Genomic DNA, 19,513 nt, shown 5'->3' with positions numbered 1-19,513 from the left:
AATAGTTCGGGTCTGTTTGTCACCAGAAGGTCTAATATATTATCGCCACGAGTCGGTTTTCTGTTTAACTGCTCAAGGTAGTTTTCAGATAAAGCACTTAAAAATATTTCACTGGATTCTTTGTCCCTGCCACCCGTTATGAACGTTTGAGTCTCCCAGACTATATCCGGCAAATTAAAATCTCCACCCACAACTATAACATGGTGGGGAAATCTACTCGAAATATTTTCTAAATTATTCTTCAGGTGCTGAGCCACAACAGCTGCTGAGGCCGGGGGCCTATAGAGACATCCAATTACCATGTCTGAGCCTGCTTTAACAGTGACCTTCACCCAAATCATTTCACAATTCGAATCTCCGTCAATTTCCTTCGATACTATTGCACTTCTTATCGTTATAAACACGCCTCCCCCTTCACTGTCCAGCCTGTCTCTGCGGTATACATTCCAATCTGAGTTTAGGATTTCATTACTGTTTACATGTGGTTTCAGCCAACTTTCTGTCCCTAGTACTATATGGGCGTTGTGACCGTTTATTAATGAGAGCAGTTCTGGGACATTTCTATAGACGCTCCTGCAGTTTACTATTAGCACATTAATATTGTTATTCCCTGTTGCATTTTGCCTACTCCTGCCTTGCCGCGTCTCAGGAGGCGTCTTGTCGGGCCTAGGGAGGGAATTTTCTAACCTAAAAAAACCCCATGTGCACTCCTCACGTACTCCACTACCCTCGTAGCCACTTCCGGCGTGTAGTGCACACCTGACCTATTCAGGGGGACCCTACATTTCTCCACCCGATAGCGGAGGTCGAGAAATTTGCACCCCAGCTCTCCGCAGAATCGTCTGAGCCTCTGGTTTAAGCCTTCCACTCGGCTCCAAACCAGAGGACCGTGATCGGTTCTGGGAACGATACTACAAATAGTTAGCTCTGATTCCACCCCGCGAGCGAGGCTTTCCGCCTTCACCAACTCCGCCAACCGCCTGTACGAACTGAGGATGACCTCTGAACCCAGACGGCAGGAGTCATTGGTGCCGACATGAGCAACAATTTGCAGTCGGGTGCACCCAGTGCTCTCTATCACCACCGGTAGGGCCTCCTCCACATCTCGGATGAGACCCCCCGGCAAGCAGACAGAGTGAACACTGGCCTTCTTCCCCGACCTTTCCGCTATTTCCCTAAGGGGCTCCATCACCCGCCTAACGTTGGAGCTCCCAATAACTAATAAACCCCTCCCCCCGTGTTCCTGCTCGGACCTTGCTGAAGGAGCAGCCACATGTCCACTCACAGGCAGAGCGGGCGATGCCACACGGCCAGCCTCAACATTGACCCTCCGCCTCGTGCGCCGTGAATGCCACTGAACCCGCACACTCCCCTTGGGGAGAGGGTGGCCCAACTGCGCCCGGTACCCGCAAAGATGTCTCGACACTAGGGACAGTGGGTGAAGCATGTAACACCTGGGGTGTATCCTGCGACTTAGCAGACTCCCCACTGCCACTACACTCTGAGGCACCAGCCTGAAGACGGCTGACCGCGGCCATCAACACGCTCAGCTGTACGCGAAGAGTGGTCAGCTCCTCCTGCGTCTGTACACAGCAGTCACACATCCTATCCATCCTAAGGAATCAATTTACTGAAGAGACTTGATCAACTTTTAACTAGACTGCTAATTCACTAAAGGCGGCTGATTATTGACTAAACTGTGATTGCTAACCACTTCTTGTAGAAAACAATGAAAATATCACTACCTGTCTCTGGACTGTATTCAAAACAAACACTAGCACTACTGGCACTATGACTGACTAAAGGGACTCTCTGACTGTATTCAAAACAAACATGAAATCAATGGAACACTATTACTAGCACGTGACAATTAAAGCTTCCTAAAAGCAAAAATACACCGAAGAAGAAGTGACAAGTAAGAAAAATACAGTTAATACTTAAATTAAGGTAGCTCGGTGCACAGCAGACGTGAGGCAGACTGCGGTTAGGGCGACACTATTGCTACAGAACAAAAAAAAAACTAACATATTCGCCACGAGTTGGGCAACTGTTTTCCAAAACACAGTGTAGTATTTCTGTTTATACTTGCTGGGATTGTATGGTCTAAAGTGAAAGTATGTGAAATGTCAAAGCAACACATGAATAATGTGCTTAGTCTTTCATTTCTAGGCAAAACTAACATTCAGCAGAAATTAGATCTGCAGTATAGACAAACAATTGACAGCCACAACAAACGTGTAGAAAAGAATAAAACCAAAGATTCCAAGACTTACCAAGCGGGAAAGCGCCGGTAGACAGGCACAATAAAATAACACACACACACACACACACACACACACACACACACACACACACACACACACACACAAAATTTCGAGCTTTCGCAACCGGCGGCTGCTTCGGATGGATATGTGTGTGCGTGCGTGCGTGCGTGTGCGTGCGCGCTAGCGAGTATATACCTATCCTTTTTTCCCCCTAAGGTAAGTCTTTTTGCTCCCGCGATTGGAATGACTCCTTACCCTCTCTCGTAAAACCCACATCCTTTCATCTTTCCTTTTCCTTCCCTCTTTCCTGACGAAGCAGTCGCCGGTTGCAAAAGCTCGAAATTTTTTTGTGTGTGTGTGTGTGTGTGTGTGTGTGTGTGTGTGTGTGTGTGTGTGTGTATATATTAAAAAAAAGATTCCAAGACTTACCAAGTGGGAAAGCGCCGGTAGATAGGCACAATGAATAAAACACACAAACACCCACACAGAATTTCGAGCTTTCGCAACCGGCGGCTGCTTCGTCAGGAAAGAGGGAAGGAAAAGGAAAGATGAAAAGATGTGGGTTTTAAGGGAGAGGGTAAGGAGTCATTCCAATCCCAGGAGCATATAATAAACAGACAAAATATTGTCTCTGTTGCATTTCGAAATCTTTTCTGTCATCTTTCTTTCTCTTTTTGTTGTACAAGTAGTTTCACTTTATATTCATCTTCCCTTTTTCCGTAATCTACCATACATTTTATCCTGCCTAATTATACTCAATAATATGTAATTTACTTCCAAACCATAACCTAAATACTTTAACGCTGTCAACATTACCACTGCTATAAAATCCACTGTTCCAAGTTTACAAACATTTCGTGTAAACTCGTGAATACTATTTCACAGCTTCAGTTCCTTTCACCCATTAAACAACCATCTCAGCTATTTCCAACAACTTTCGTTTTATTTCCATTCCCGTTTTTCCCACATAACCGATAATTTTTTAGCAGTTTCCCACGGGTTTGAACGTTATTATTTCTTCGTCAAACAATTGTTAGCCTCATTTTCATAATCTGCCAGTACATAACCAGTCCTTTGAATACATTTAAACACAGTTTTTTCAAAATTTTCCTGAATTTCCCCAACACAACTACCTAACCTTCACACCAACCTAAGTTCAGCACAGGATCAACATAGCCCATCTCAAACCAACACTTTTTCGGCTTTTTTCACACCTTTATCTCTTCCTATTCACTTTAACCTCATGTTACCCTTTCCACCTCCTAATACCATGTCAACCTCACAACATCCCTACAACGACCCCATTAAATTTTATTTACATTCCCTCCGCAAACATGCCTTCACCGTAGCCAGATTACACTCCCATATTTTATTTACTCAGCCTTGTCTGACATTTGGCATTACCCCCCAAAGGCCTCACACTTAAAGTTCCCATCTCTGGCTGCAATCCTTCTTTCCATCAGTCCTTATACCAGTTCCAAACTGCACAATCCATAGACCTCACCCGCCTAATCCTTCACCTATACATCGACTTGGCCAATGAACACACCCGTCAACTCCTATCCCAAATCAAAGTCCTCAATCTTTCCTCTCCCACATCCACACCGGCTGTTCATTGCATCCTCCTACAGGCGAACCGCAAATTGGAACAGCATGCCACCCTCCACCTCAAAAAACTATCCCATCTCCTGGTTTCCCACCTCCGGAAAGGCAACTCACTCACCCTCCACAACCTTCCCAACAAACCTCAACCACCTCTCATTGCACACAGACCCAGTCTCTCCCATCTACTCAATCTCCCACTTCCAGCTCCTCTCCCCCCAACACCTCAAAATTCTAGTTAAGACCATCTGGAACCACAACACCCCACTTCAGTAGTTAACCTTTCCTCCAAACATCTCTCCCATACGAAACCTCTGTCCTATCCAAAGGCCTCACCTTCAGCCCCACTCCCAGATTCAACCAAACTGCCCTTGTCAAAGATTTACTGCCCTACACTTGTAGTCTCTGCTGGAAATACCACTTTGCCAAGTGGGAAAGCGCCAGTAGACAGGCACAATAAAATAACAAACACACACACAAGATTTCTAGTTTTCGCAACCAACGGTTGCTACTTCATGAAAGAGGGAAGCAGAGGGAAAGACGAAAGGATGTGGGTTTTAAGGGAGAGGGTAAGGAGTCATTCCAATCCTGGGAGCGGAAAGACGTACCTTAGGGGAAAAAAGGATAGGTATATGCGCGCGCGCGCGCACACACACACACACACACACACACACACACACACACACACACACACACACACACACGTGTGCGCGCGAGTATATACCTATCCTTTTTTCCCCATAAGGTAAGTCTTTCCGCTCTCGGGATTGGAATGACTCCTTACCCTCTCCCTTAAAACCCACATCCTTTCGTCTTTCCCTCTCCTTCCTGAAGAAGCAACCGTTGGTTGCGAAAGCTAGTAATTCTGTGTGTGTGTTTGTGTGTTTTGTTCATTGTGCCTGTCTGCCGGCGCTTTCCCACTTCGTAAGTCTTGGAATCTTTGTTTTTAATATAAAACATATAGAGAAACAGAAATGAACACTTACTACAACAGTGCCCATCTTATGCACAGTAAGACTCTGATATATTCCTGGAGAACATGACAGCATGTGTTTTTTTATGAACGAATGAGAGAGAGAGAGAGAGAGAGAGAGAGAGAGAGAGAGAGAGAGAGAGAGAGAGAGTGGGGGTGGGGGTGTTAGCTATACCTGAAAAACTGTGTGTGTGTGTGTGTGTGTGTGTGTGTGTGTGTGCGCGCGCGCACTTGCACGCGAGTGTACACCTGTCCTTTTTTTTCCCCTAAGGGAAGTCTTTCCGCTCCCGGGATTGGAATGACTCCTTACCCTCTCCCTTAAAACCCACATCCTTTCGTCTTTCTCTCTCCTTCCTGAAGAAGCAACCATCTGTTGCGAAAGCTAGTAATTCTGTGTGTATGTTTGTGTGTTTTGTTCATTGTGCCTGTCTGCCGGCACTTTCCCACTTGGTAAGTCTTGGAATCTTTGTTTTTAATATATTTTTCCCATGTGGAAGTTTCTCTCTATATGTTTTGTTTGAAATAATATCTTGTGAAATATGTGAATTATTGACAAAATTTCGTAATAGAATCGATACTACCAAACTAAGATTTTTTTTGGCACCGCCAATGGAATGTCTCAGCGGCTGCCACCATTTGCAACGTTAATGTAACTTGAACTGTAGACTGAATTGTTTGTACCCAGAAAAGCTGGGTAGTCTGTCATCACACCAGCACATCATAAACAGACATGGAGTAAACAATTTCACTTTGTAAATTATAACCACACTGTGTCGGGTAAAGTTATTTTCCATCATTCTTATCTTGCTTGTAATTTGGTTAAAAATTTTCTTAAAGTAACTGAATAGTATATTGGATAATGCAAATGGTGTGTTATTGCTCTATAGACGTGAGCTGAGCCATCAACTGTTAAAAACCATTCACCTAGTTTAATTTAGCCCTGGTTGTCAGAGAGGAATGGACTCATAACTTTGTTTTTCAGACCAGTGACAGGTCCATTGAATCACTTGATGCTTGTAACTGTAGTATGTGACAATTTGATAACTGCTTCTTCTGTCATTTCATAGCTTCAATCTTGTATGAAAGCAATTTGCCACTTTTATTTTATACTTCATGGAAATGATTATTGATTCAAACTTGGGGTTGATTTTCCAGTAATTCTGGGATTATTACCACTTGCTTTTTCATTAGTTGCACCAATAGCTATGTACCTGTTATACTGTCATAAAAATACAGTGTTATTCCATTGAAGTATTGCACAATTAAATAAGACTTTTAATTAAAGGCAGCATTGATATTGTTTCACATAACTTAATTTAGTAACTTAATGTTACCATTCCTATTCTTATGGTTTCAGTATTGTGTTTCGAGCAAAGAGACAAAGTATGAAACTGACATGTACTGGGAAAAATACAGTGAAATAAGTTGAAGGGAAATGGTGTATTGTGCTGTATTAAAATCATGCTGTTAGCTATTTCAGCCCAGAACCATTATCACACACATGAAATAAACAGATATGGAAGAACGTCACATGTCTGCACAGATCGTCACGTATAAATAAAGCATTCCATAACTCACATTAACATAACCAGATTTAACAGTGCAATAACATTACTTACATTTGCTATGTCCTCACATTCTTTTACGTCACATTCATAAAACCATAAGTGGTATCCCATCTTAACATACTCTTAAGTGCTGCAGCATTACAACTAAAACAGCTGTTACGATATTGTCAAAGATGCACTTACTTCCGAACATTGTAATCCTTTTGATTAGTTATGTGCAATTTAATTTACTACTGGCATGCCAGACTTAGATGAAGTATTGTCAACCCAGTAACAGTGACCAAAGGTCACATACTATATTCTTTGCAGGATATTAAAATCATATATGAAAGTGTAAATATCATGAAATACTGACAGAGAAAGTAGATGTTAACTACTGGTGTGCCAGACTTAATGAAAGTATTGTAACATAGGTCATCATTGACTTACTGTTACATGCAGATATACGGAGATCAGATTGTTAAAATATTGTACAGATGAGTGATTCATAAAAACACATATTTCAAAAATATTTTAAGTTTTTATTATTCTGATAGATCAGTGGGACCAAATGATAATTTCACAAATAAATCTGTGACTGTATGTCTGCCTTTTGTTACACCAAGATTTGTAAGAAGTGGTAAAAGGAACCTATAAAGATATAAGTCTAAGAGCGCACTTAAAATTCATTGCAACAATATTCCACACAAAAAAAATGAGAAAACATTTTTCTGAAAACCACGTATATGTATCTTACGTTAAGCAAAACACACAGTACAAATCAAATTAGGCAAAGAAAAAAAGTATTGAAACAAGTAGCAATGTTTGGCAAATACAGGTGCGAGGGTAATCCTAAAAGTAAGGTCTCCTTTTTTTTTATAAGTTCATGGACCTGTTTATTTCTACAGTGGTCTACATCAGTTTACAGCTTGAACATTTAGCTGTTTTTCGACATAATCACCATTTCTGTTGATGCATTTTTGTAGAAGCTGGGGCAGTTTTTGTATGCCCATGTCATACCAGCTCACCACCATGCTGTTCGGAAAGTTATGAACCTCTTCTTTCACCTCGTCGTCAGAGCTGAATTGCTTTCCGGCCAAATGTTTTTTAACCTAGGGAACAAGTGATAGTCACTGGGGCGCCAAGTCAGGACTATAGGGTTGATGGGTAATTGTGTTCCACCGAAACTGTTGCCAGGCGAGCGTTGACATGGAGAATGTGTATGCCCTTGCTCAACATTCCTCTCCTCTGGTTCTGAATTGCCCGTTTGAGTTTCTTCAGAGTCTCACAGTACCTGTCAGCATTAATTATGGTCCCAGTGATTCAGCTCCGATGACAAGGTGAAAAAAGAGGTTCATAACTTTCTGAACAGCATGGTGGTGAGCTGGTATGACATGGCCCTACAAAAACTGCTACAGCGTCAACAAAAATGCATCAACAGAAATGGTGATTATGTCAGAAAATAGCTAAATGTTCAAGCTGTAAACTGATGTAAACCACTGTAAAAACAAACAGGTCTATGTACTTATATAAAAAAAGGAGACCTTACTTTTGGGATTACCCTTCTAAAAATAATTTCAACTCATGCATAGAATAAAAGTAGAGTCTACTACAAACATTATCATAGGTCATCAGTGTGTCAAGATTACACACAGAGATCAACTTAATGACTTTTCATACAGAATAATTTTTTTTCTGTGTGCAGTATTGTTGCAATGAATTTTAAGTGTGCTTGTAGACTTATCTCTTTAGTGGTTCCTATGATTACATTCTATCCATCTTGGTGTAATAAAAGGCAGACCTAGAGTCACAGATTTACTTGTCTTGAATTGTCATCTGGTCCCACTGATGTATTGTGGGTAGTATAAACTTCCTATATTTTTGAAGTTTGTATTTTTATGAATCATTCATCTGTATAATGTATCAATAAGCTGGTATCAGTATATCTGTTCGTAACCTTAGGCGCTGATGACCTACATTACAATATTATCACTAAGTCTGGCACGTCACTAGTAAACAGATTCATTCTTTGTCAATATTTCATGATATTTATACTTTCACATAAGATTTTAATGGGTTGCACCTAAATTTCGAAGGCAAAACATTTGTGTGTGAGAAAATGAGCAAAATTATCGCAGAAAAAGGAAACTTAAACAAAATTCTAAATTTCAGAGGTATTATGAATGCATTTTTTAGAGTAAATGGTAGCACAGACCAACATCCAAGCAGCCCTAAAAAAGAAAAATCTGGCTTAACAGCTAATGGTCTTACACAGATTAATTTATGTAATGTAGTTGATACTTCAAGTAAATTAAACGTAAACAATACATTAGTGTCTAGTGGTAACTGCAGTGAAACACTTCCTATGTAGGTAGCTGTGCTTTTGTAAAAAAAATTACAATACGAACACAATTAAATGTTTAATGAATAATACCAGATAAGGAAAGTTGTTACTCAGCATATAGCGGAGATGCTGAGTTGCGATAGGCACAACAAAAAGATTCACACAATTACAGCTTTCGGCCATTAAGGCCATTGTCAGCAGCACACACACACACACACACACACACACACACACACACACACGCGTGCGGACGCAAACGCACAGCTCTCTGAGACTGCAGACGTGTGTGCAAGTTTGTGTGTGTGTGTGTGTGTGTGTGTGTGTGTGTGTGTGTGTGTGTGTAAAACTTTCAAATATATTTATCAACTAGAAAATCAGGTAGAAGAAAATACACTAGAAGAAAATGAAACAATTGTAATTCTGGATTTTATCCTCAAAAAGTGTAACTAGCAATAGGTTCATGAAGTGTATAACTTGCGCTTAAAAACTGATTACCCACCATTTACATTTTACCAAAATTTACACAATTTTTTTAATGTTTTGTGAAATGCGTAGGAGAGGTGCTTCACTGAATTTGATGTCTCTTAGGAGTCCTGTGAGAATGACGAAATGTATGCAATTTTTATTTTATGTTAACTATTGTCTGCTAACTATTGTCTGCTAGTGATTAGGATATGAACTTCATTCTACTGTGGTTTCAGTACGGTATTATTAGTGTGCTGCCTTGGTCACTTCATTAAAGTGTCGAGTACTAAAATTTATACAGCTTGATAAAAATATGTGGTACGGCGTAAGAGAATCATCGGAGCACGTGGTTTATCTTGCAAGACTGATAATAAAGATAAATTATGTGATTCTCTGTGTCATGTGTTCATGCTATTAACATGTAATTACTCTGTTGCCTACATGGTATTCACTGGCTGGGTGTTAAGCATACTGTCTTATGTGATACATAAATGTACATGATAGTTAACTAGATTTGTGATTTCTTTCATGCTATTTGTATCTGATGGAATTGACATTTCAACGAAGTATTATGAGGATCTACAGTTCTCATATTTATATTGTTGTAATTTTGATAGATTTTCTTCCAAAGGTACAGCACGTAACATTATACTGTATTGTGTGTTCTGTATAATCTCTTTTTATGATGCGACTGCATCAATTAAATTGAAATACTGACACTTCATCACTTCTCCCAGCTCCCATTACAACATTTTGTCCCATACCCCATCCCCTGTCAACATTGTCTGTCGCTGTTTAGAGATGATATTTGATTCTGAATTGCAGCCACAAGTTGATTAAGGAGGTATTACTATCTTCTGATGAACAAAATATAGGAACTGGCTTACTGCAATATCATGCACAGATTTCTCTTGAACTCTATGTATGTATTTCTGATACTTACAATTTGTGTTAGTGCAATTGAATGGTCTTCCATTTTTCACTTGTTTGTGCATTTTTACTGAACAGTGTGATAATAAAATAAAGAGTAACAGATGTACAAACTATAACGGTCATATAATTTGTGTGTTTGCTCTGTAATCTTGAAATCAGCCAGATTGCAAAACTATATCATTTGATCATGTGAGAAATTTATCTTTTCTGGTATTTACTTGTTTTAGTATAAATGCAGGATATTTGTAGTGTAAGTATACAGAACACATGGTCATTTGTCATTACTTTTATCAACAAATGCGATTTTTAGTCCTTGGCAGGTGCCACCAGTCTTGTAGTCCCCATACCCCTCCCTCTTCGTATTCATTCCTTACTTATTGTGTATGTTTGTGTTGATTAAAATCATTGCTGTGAAATTGCAGAGGTGTTTCCTGTCATCATTGTTGGGGATTTTTTTACATTGTCACCTGATAATTTATGCAGGAAAGTCAGTCTCAGTATTTTATTTTCTTTGCAGCATTTTCAGAAGAGGATGAAATTCTTGTTGACTCTGCAATAGAGCTTAATGTATTTGATTTCCTCCATCAAACCTTCCTTATCAACGATTCTTTGTATAATGAGGTAAGAACTACTTAAATTTTTGATAGTTTTGTTTGCATGTATTTCAGTTGCACTATTACTGAAATGGATTATTTACAAGAAAATAATAGCATAAAGTGAATCAACTGTCAAATAAAAATTTGTGCACATGAGCATTTTGAATTGTAATGTTATTGCCGGCCGGAGTGGCCGAGCGGTTCTAGGCGATACTGTCTGGAACCGCCCGACCGCAACGGTCGCAGGTTCGAATCCTGCCTTGGGCATGGATGTGTGATGTTCTTAGATTAGTTAGGTTTATGTAGTTCTAAGTTCTAGGTGACTGATGACCTCAGCAGTTAGGTCCCATAGTGCTCAGAGCCATTTGAACCATTTTGTAATGTTACTCCTCCTTAAAAAGAGAAAGAGTGCAGGGTCTGTATATTTAAAGATGACAAACAGCTCTCAAGATGCGTCTAGCATGTGACAAGAACAGCTGGGGCAGCAGGAGATAGAAAGAAGAAACTAACAATTTGATAGTAACAAATCATTAGCAAACTGGAGAAGTTAGAAGCCACAGGTACAGAAAAGAGAGACAAGGAAATGAAGTACCATGAGACAAAGATGTTGACAGATGTCGAGAGACAAGGAAATGAAGTACCATGAGACAAAGATGTTGACAGATGTCAAAAACGTGAGAACAGAGGAATGGAAACTGTAAATAGTAAAAGTAGAGAGGAAAGGAATAAATAAATAAAGAATGTGTTGAACACAGATCTCTGTACCTAGTTTTCAGAAGTTTATTATACCTCAAGGTAGCATGGTAGGGTCATTGCAGTGGATGACAAACTTGGCCAAAGCAGAACATATGTAATTTGGAAATCTGGCCAAACCATTCAAATATTTCAGTCCAGAAGCATTCAGTGCCCTTTGATCTTTTTTTTTGTGTAAAGTGGAACATGCCTAATGTGGAAATGGAATTCAAATTTTAAGACTTAGTTAATGATTCATTGTATAATGCAGAAAAAATTACACAGTACTACTGTGTGTTTTAATTATTCATGTCTTTACTAGAATATTAATTTCAACACGAAGATTGTACAGTCCTGACAATGCCATTATGTGAAAGACATGAGTATTGTTTCATTAAACAATGGTTTTACTTTCAAGAGCAAACATTCAAAAGAAATGCACTTTCTGCATTGTTTTCTGCCAGTTTCAGTTGATGTGATATGTAGCACATGATGTTGAACAAAAAGTATGTTTCCCTAACATTTAATGAAAAGCTTAAGGTAATCCTGGTGAGTGCAAAAGACACTATTTGGGTGCTAAATAATATTGCATTTCCATTGTGGTAAAACACAACTATCTGTAACTGTAAGAATAGTGTGGGAATGGATCATAAGTGTACGTACTAAAAAACTTAAGTCTGTCTGAGCCCGTGCTGCAGAGCAACACTTGGAAATTACTAAAGAGAATACGGAGTTTAAGGCAGCCAAAGGATGGCTGGACAGTTTCAAAGAAAGACACAACATTGTATGGAACAAAGTGTGTGAGAAACCTAAGAATGAGCAGGAAAGTGTAGCAACAGAATGGAAGACAATACTGCACAACCTGACTGCAAATTATGACTCGAAAAACATGTTCGGTGCCAATGAAGCAGGTCTCTCTTATAGTGCACTGCCTTCATAATCTCTAGTAGCTAGAGGTGGAAGAATGACCAAGAAAAGACTTACTATACTGCTGTGTGGAAATGTGTTACGTGAAATGTAAAAGTCACTGGTGATTGCAAAAGCAGCAAAAACCCGTTGTTCCAAAAACATAGATGTAAGTAATCTTCCAGTTGCATGGTGAAGCAGTAAAATGGTGTGGATGGTGAGTGGTCTTATGGCAGAATGGCTGGGCTCTTTAGACGCCAAAATGAAAAAAAGTAAATAGGCAACTTCTCTTTTTCATAAATAAATCAACTACCACTCAAAAGTCAACTTACCAAATAGCCGCATACAACCCATAAGCCAGGGAAGTATTTACTCACTGAGTCCCATTGTAGGTGATTGTATTGATGCACTCTCTTATTATTCGTGTTGAAGAAGTCAGAAGTGTGTTAGCTCTTGCATGCTAATTTTCTGATGTGTATGCAGTAAATTGGATTGGCATGGGAGTAAGGGAGGCAAAGCATGAAAACTGTCACATAGTTTTTCAACACAGTGTGCTTTGGAGGTGAAGAAGAAGAAGAAGAAGAAGATGCTTCTGCACTCATCAAAGCTCAAGAAAATGCAGCAGCAGTTGGTGAATTAATACAAATGCAAAATATTTCATGCCATCCATACGACTACTTTTGGTGTGATGATTTTCTGTCAACTGTCTCCACTTTTACTTCGCCAACAGATCTAATAGAAATCCACAACCCAAATGGTGATGAGGAAACAAACGAAGGAGAGGAGCAGCAAAGTCATGTTGTATAAAAGTTAATGTGCCTGAAGAAGCAGTTGCATTCATAAATGATGATTGCAATTTGCAGCACACACACATTCTCTCAAGCCATTGGAACTATGGTATAGTGGAAAAATTTGAATTTTCGGTTCAAAAATTAGCTCTGAGCACTAGGAGACTTAACTGCTGAGGTCATCAGTCCCCTAGAACTTAGAACTACTTAAACCTAACTAACCTAACGACATCACACAAATCCATGCCCGAGGCAGGATTCGAACCTGTGACCATAGCGGTCGCACGATTCCAGACTGTAGCGCCTAGAAAATTTAAAGAAAATAAACAGCAATAATATGTATGTACAACAATAAACAAATTTTAAAGTTACAGCAAAAATACAGACGTACCATATTATGTATCAATTAAGTGTAACAGTCTGTAGTTGAGTCAGCATAAATTGATCCTTGACAGTTGCAGGGGGCTGGATCAGCAGCTTTGTTGGCCTACCTCAACCAGTAACTTAATGTGATTTTGTAAACATCTCTACACAACTGTGTAGATGGCTACTGCTTTCGCCTGCAGCCTTAGTGCTTTGCATTTGAAAGCTGGCAACAGCATTGCGGGCTGTCAAGGATCGTGTTATGCTGTTTCAACTTAGGCGTTATAGTGTACAATATACAGTAAATGAACATCTGCTGTGAAGGTGTGTGAATATGGACATAATTATAATCTTATACTTTTGTGCAAGATACTTAACAAATTTTGTGTAGCTTTGTGTGTTTTATGTAAACAAGAAACTTATCCAATTTGGAAAATTACTTTGGTCCCATGTGACTCCATTCTGAACAGTGGGCTTAATGTGCACCTCTTTCAGTTTGAAATGTGATGTATCATTGCTATCAAAGTCTGTTAATATAACATTCCACCAACAATAGTTACAGGCATGTTCCTGTGAATGTTTCATACATAGTATAGTAGTTAGACAGTGGCATGGTGTGACACTAAATGTTGACGGAGAACACTTACGAAGGAATTGAGAGAGGCCTGAGGAGTGTATAACTAGTAAAATTGTTGATAAAATTGTCTATCCTAGCTGAATTTGGAATAATGACTAATAAATGAGATGACAACAAAAAATTTCTTTTGTGATTGTGAAAACAAGTAAAGTTAAACTTGCTCTCACGGACAACCATAACTTTGAATTTCAACCTGGAAATTTCAACTTCTTTGTTGGTTGCTATAGTTTGTGTAACCTTTTTGAATCACCCTACATAAGCTCAAAAGTATATCATTAAGGGTGCAATCTTTTCCCACACAGATGTGCCTTTGTTACATGTGGCTTAATAATTAAATCCACCATGTTAGTAGGCCTAATTAATAGGCAGATTTGTAATCTACCTAGCACAGCCAAGTTTGTTGCAAGTACAGTTCACAGCAATTACTTAAACAATCCCTCCCCCAAATTTGAACTACTGTCAATAATGGTAAAACAATAGGTGTGTATCTGTCTAAAAAGACCTCTATCACTGTGATCAATGTTATACTTGAGAAACTTTGTTAGTCAGTCGTTTCTCTTTTATATGATATACGAGAAAAATTCCCCTCTGCAAATTAATACAACAAAAGATAACAACTCAGTTCAGTAGAGCATGGCTCAAGACTGTCAACATCTGCATCTACATACCGTATTTACTAGAATTTAAGCCGCACTTTTTTTCCGGTTTTTGTAATCCAAAAAACCGCCTGCAGCTTAGAATCGTGTGCAAAGTAAGCGGAAGTTCTGAAAAATGTTGATAGGTGCCGCCACAACTAACTTCTGCCATTGAATATATGTTGCGCTACACAGGCATGCTTTGCAGGCACAAAGATAAATACTGGCGCCAAAACCTCTGCGTCAATAAATAAATTAAAAAAATAAAGGTGTAAGACGAGCTTTTTTCTCCGCCTCGAGTTTTGACCACTGCATTTCCATACATTATCCAACAAAGTAAATACAAATTCCGTATTGTTCATCTTTGAATGTCGCAGCATTTCAATGTACTATGAAAATCCGACTAGCAAGAGTGTTTGGGATGTTTGTTGATATGGCCAACTCTACATTCTGAATTTTTTCCTACCTGTGAGAAGAGATGGTTGCTAATAGGAACTTTTATGAATTGTGAATCACATGCAGTATCCTTTTCACCACAAGTGTAATACGAATATAAACATTTTGCCATGTATTCTTTCGTGTATGCTGCTATCTCGTTTAAATCCTGTCTGCCTAATAAACTACGAAACTAGAGTGAGACAACAGCAAACGCGGAAGAATATACATATCATGTCATGTTTATATTCATATTATTCTTATGCCTAATAGTGATACAGTCAGAAATGTAGCTCGGCAATTGACTAGATTTTTAAATCTAAGATGACTCTAATTTCTGTGCAGAATGGAATGTACTAAAGAGGCGCCTGCAGAGATTTTCAAACGGAGAAAAATTTTTGCTTACTCTCATTCAGAACATCTGCTATCATACACAGTCTCTCTCTCTCTCTCTCTCTCTCTCTCTCTCTCTCTCTCTGTGTAAGCAGCGGTAGCGTGCGCAAAAGCAAGCCATGCCGCGAGCGGCTACAAGCCGTACACACTCATTATCAGAATGCGACAAACAATGCATGACACAGTACAGTAATGCATTTTCGGTTTAGAGTGACGTAAACACCTATAACAAAGAGAACGGCACTTATCGGATCAAAGAAAAATAATCAATCAATTCAAACCAGACGAAGCATGTGAAAAAGGAAGGGTACCCATATAAATATGGATGGAGCGCCTGATGCATAGCAATGTCTACCTGGTAACTGCTAAGCTTACGACTCGAACCAAAGTACTGTAGCTGTATCGTCATTCATTCAACCTAAATTGTGTTTCATATTACAAAGGACCAACTTTGTTGCGATTTGGAGGTGCAGCCTAAAACTTTTCTCTCCCCATGAATTTAGAGTCTCAAATTTCAGGTGCGGCTTAGATTCGGGAAAATGTTTCCCTTGATTTCGAGTTCCATTTTTCAGGTGCGGCTTAGATTTTAGTGCGGCTTACATTCGAGTAAATACGGTACATACTCCACAAGTCAACATATGGTGCATAGCAGAAGGTACCACATACCACAACTAGTCATTTCCTTTCTTGTTCTATTCGCAGATAGAGCAAGGGAAAAATGAGTGTCTAAAAGCATCTATATGAGCCCTGATTTCTCACACGTATTTTCGTGGTTCTTACATAAAATATACATTGGTAGCTGTAGAATCATTCTGCAGTCAGTAGTCGGATCCCAGTTCTCTAAATTTTGGCAACAATGCCTCACTAAAAGAGCATTGTCTTCCCTCCCGGGAGTCTCATTTGAGTTCTCAAATCATTGCCATAATACTTGCGTGCTGATCAAACCTACTGGTAACAAATGTAGCTGCACACCTCTGAATGGCTTCGCTGTCTTTCATTAATCACACCAGGGAGGATCCTAAACACTTGAACAGTGCACAAGAATTGGTCACACTAACATTCTGTATGCCATCTCCTTTATGGGTGAACTACACTTTATCAAAATTCTTCCAATAACATGGAAGTCGAGCATTCACCTTCACTACAACCAAGCTGCATTAATTCCATTCCTCATAACTTTGCAGTGTTACACTTAGATATTTAATTGATGTAGCTGTGACAAACATCACCGTACTAGTGCTGTATCCAAACAATACAGGATTGTTTTTCGTAATCATCCGTGTTAACTTACATTTTTCTAGATGTAGAGTAAGTTGCCATTGATCACACCAACTAGATACGTTGTCATCTTGTATCCTCGTACAGTCACTCAATGATGACACCTCCCTGTACACCGCACGTCACCAGCAAACAGCTGCAGTTTGGTGCTTATCCTGTCAGATTATTTGTGTATATAGAGAATGAGAACAGTCCTATCACACTTCTCTGGGTCACTACTGACAATACCCTTGTCTCTGATGAATACTCACCATCAAAGACAACATTCTGGGTACTGTTACTTATGAAGTCTTCAGGCCACTCTTATACCTGGAAACCTATACTGTATGCTCATACTACTGTGGGGCACCATGTCAGATGCTTTCCAGAAATCTAGCAATATGGAATCTGCCTGTTGCCCTCCATCCATGGTTCATAAGATATCATATGAGATAAGGGCAAGCTGAATTTCGCACAGCGGTGCTTTCTAAGTCTCTGCTGATTTGTGGGCAGAAGCTTTTCTCTCTCAGGGGATTTTATTGTTTTCAAACTCAAAATGTCTTCCAAGAATTAGATCACACTACTCAGTGCTCGATAAGAGTGCTGAAATTTGCAATGCACAAATTGTGGCACCGAAATTAAAATTAATAGTCTGGACTGTCGCACAGGTAAACAGTGTTGTCTTGTGATCTAACAGTGACTGCAAGAAAGTGTAAAGTACACAGTCAATGAAGGTATGTTTTGTTAGCTATCCTCCTCATTGTATCGAACTTGAATTAATTAAATGTGGTTTGTTGCAGATTGCTAATTATAATTTCCACTCCTTCTTACCTATTGTAGCATAGTTTATTTCAGTTTAACACTTCATAAGTTTTGTTTCTGTAGTTATCTCTCTTCTACTCCCTTTCCTTTTGGAGCAAAAAGTTCGACACCTTTATAAGCTCATGTGTCACAAACTTTTTGTCTGTTTGTATTGATTGTCTTCCTGGTCTATATACCTTTCATGTCTGTATCAGCTTTAATCAAAGACTTTTGTGCTTTAGCAGAGGTACTATTTTATCAAAGGAAAATCAACTAAGATAACTAATTAATTTGAGACAGAATATCCGGCCAGTACTTAACTCTAGGAGGCAAAATGTTCATTACTTCCTACAGGCATGAACCGTGAAAAGACATGGACTCTCCTGCAACCAGTTGGCTCCAGTCATTGTGGGGTCTGAAAAATAGACCCTTCCACAATGCACCCTCTTCTCCTCCCTGAGGAAGGAACTATTAGTTCTGAAATGTAGGTGGTGTGCCATTTATGTTATGGTGTGCATCTGTCAGAAGTAATGCACATTTCATATCATGAATTTAAGTACTGGTCAGCAATTCTGCCTCAGTTTTATCAGACAGTGTTTTAAGTAGTCTCATTGACTGCTTGATGCTTCACAAATTGTTTCTTGTATTTCATGTAACTTAATCCAGATTTAAATAAGAATACTTTCTCTTTCTTGTTGACAGGCATTCTACTTGCAAAGATTACACACACTGATTACAGACTTCATCATGTTCATGCCTTTCAAGGTCAAAGAACTTCGAAATCGGGCAGATGAAACTGCTCGTACGATGCAAGTGTATATGCAGGTGAGTGGGAGTATCCTTTTCCCATGTGCCCTCCATTATATTATAAAATTATGTTTTGATGAACTCTTTTCTGTCTATGAAAATATTAATTGCCCGAGAAAGTGTTGTTATAATTTTTGATGTCCAGCACATATTTTTTAGGCAATCTGGAGTAAAAAACTACTGATGATGACCATAGATGTTAAGTCCCATAGTGCTCAGAGCCATTTGCTCAGAGTACAAAACTACTGTTGCTGAGTACATATTTTGATTTGTTCTGAAGGACCCTGCTCCCGACAAAAGAAATTGCAAAAGTCTAAAAGTGTGGCACCAAACACAAAAATGGCTTCCACTAACACTAAAAAGTTTATACTCTGCTCAGAGGAGTATGCTTACCACATAAGTGACATTTAATAACCAACACTTCTGTTGGCTGCTCAGTTGGTTAGTTTGTGGCCCTCAGCGTTGAGTTCCTTGGCACCGTTACCAAACTAATTTAAGACAAATGTTGCAAAAATATTTAAAATTTTGTGTTGAAAGGTAAAATATGAAATTGAAATCTGATTCACTACGCCCCATTCTCCTTTGCACAGAAGTGCGAATGACGCAAGAGCCAGTCTGTAAAACTGATTGATCAAATACCCATACAATAACTACACTATAACTAAAATAATGTAAGGAGGATTGTCAGTTTTTGATCACTGAGGAGGGAAAAAGAAAAAAAAAATATTTTGAGCCAGCCACACTAACATACATGAAATGTTGTAATAACCTTTGTAAGTATTTCGCAACACGGACCGCACTAGTTTCATCATCTCTTGACATAGAGGTCAGATCATCTGGTAATGCAAAACACACCCTGTTACATCATCATCTGTATATACCGGTACGCCACAATCGCTCTCCACTGGTGGGCTCAGTCACTGGAGGAGAAATCCTTGCATCAGAGCACAGTGCCCTACCTACAGGCACATCGAAAGTACTTCTTCCTGGTTCAGCGGCCAGAAAGAGGACTGCTACAGCTGTATTGTCCCCTGC

At 39.3% G+C, this 19,513-nt stretch overlaps 1 protein-coding gene across 1 annotated transcript in view; it reads left to right on the top strand.

Annotated features, from left to right (window-relative positions):
- Positions 1–19,513, top strand: part of LOC126267433 (nuclear pore complex protein Nup205-like) — a 289,070-nt gene that overhangs the window by 86,914 nt on the left and 182,643 nt on the right. Inside the window, exons 8-9 of the mRNA XM_049972686.1 lie at positions 10,646–10,749; positions 18,374–18,496. Of these exons, the coding sequence (XP_049828643.1) occupies positions 10,646–10,749; positions 18,374–18,496 (227 nt within the window). The remainder of the gene's footprint in view (positions 1–10,645; positions 10,750–18,373; positions 18,497–19,513) is intronic.

The sequence above is a fragment of the Schistocerca gregaria genome, chromosome 4 (assembly GCF_023897955.1).
Source record: "Schistocerca gregaria isolate iqSchGreg1 chromosome 4, iqSchGreg1.2, whole genome shotgun sequence".
In the NCBI taxonomy this organism is placed as follows: domain Eukaryota; kingdom Metazoa; phylum Arthropoda; class Insecta; order Orthoptera; family Acrididae; genus Schistocerca; species Schistocerca gregaria.
The sequence above is the reverse complement of the archived record's forward strand: the minus strand, read 5'-3'. Positions and strand labels throughout refer to the sequence as shown.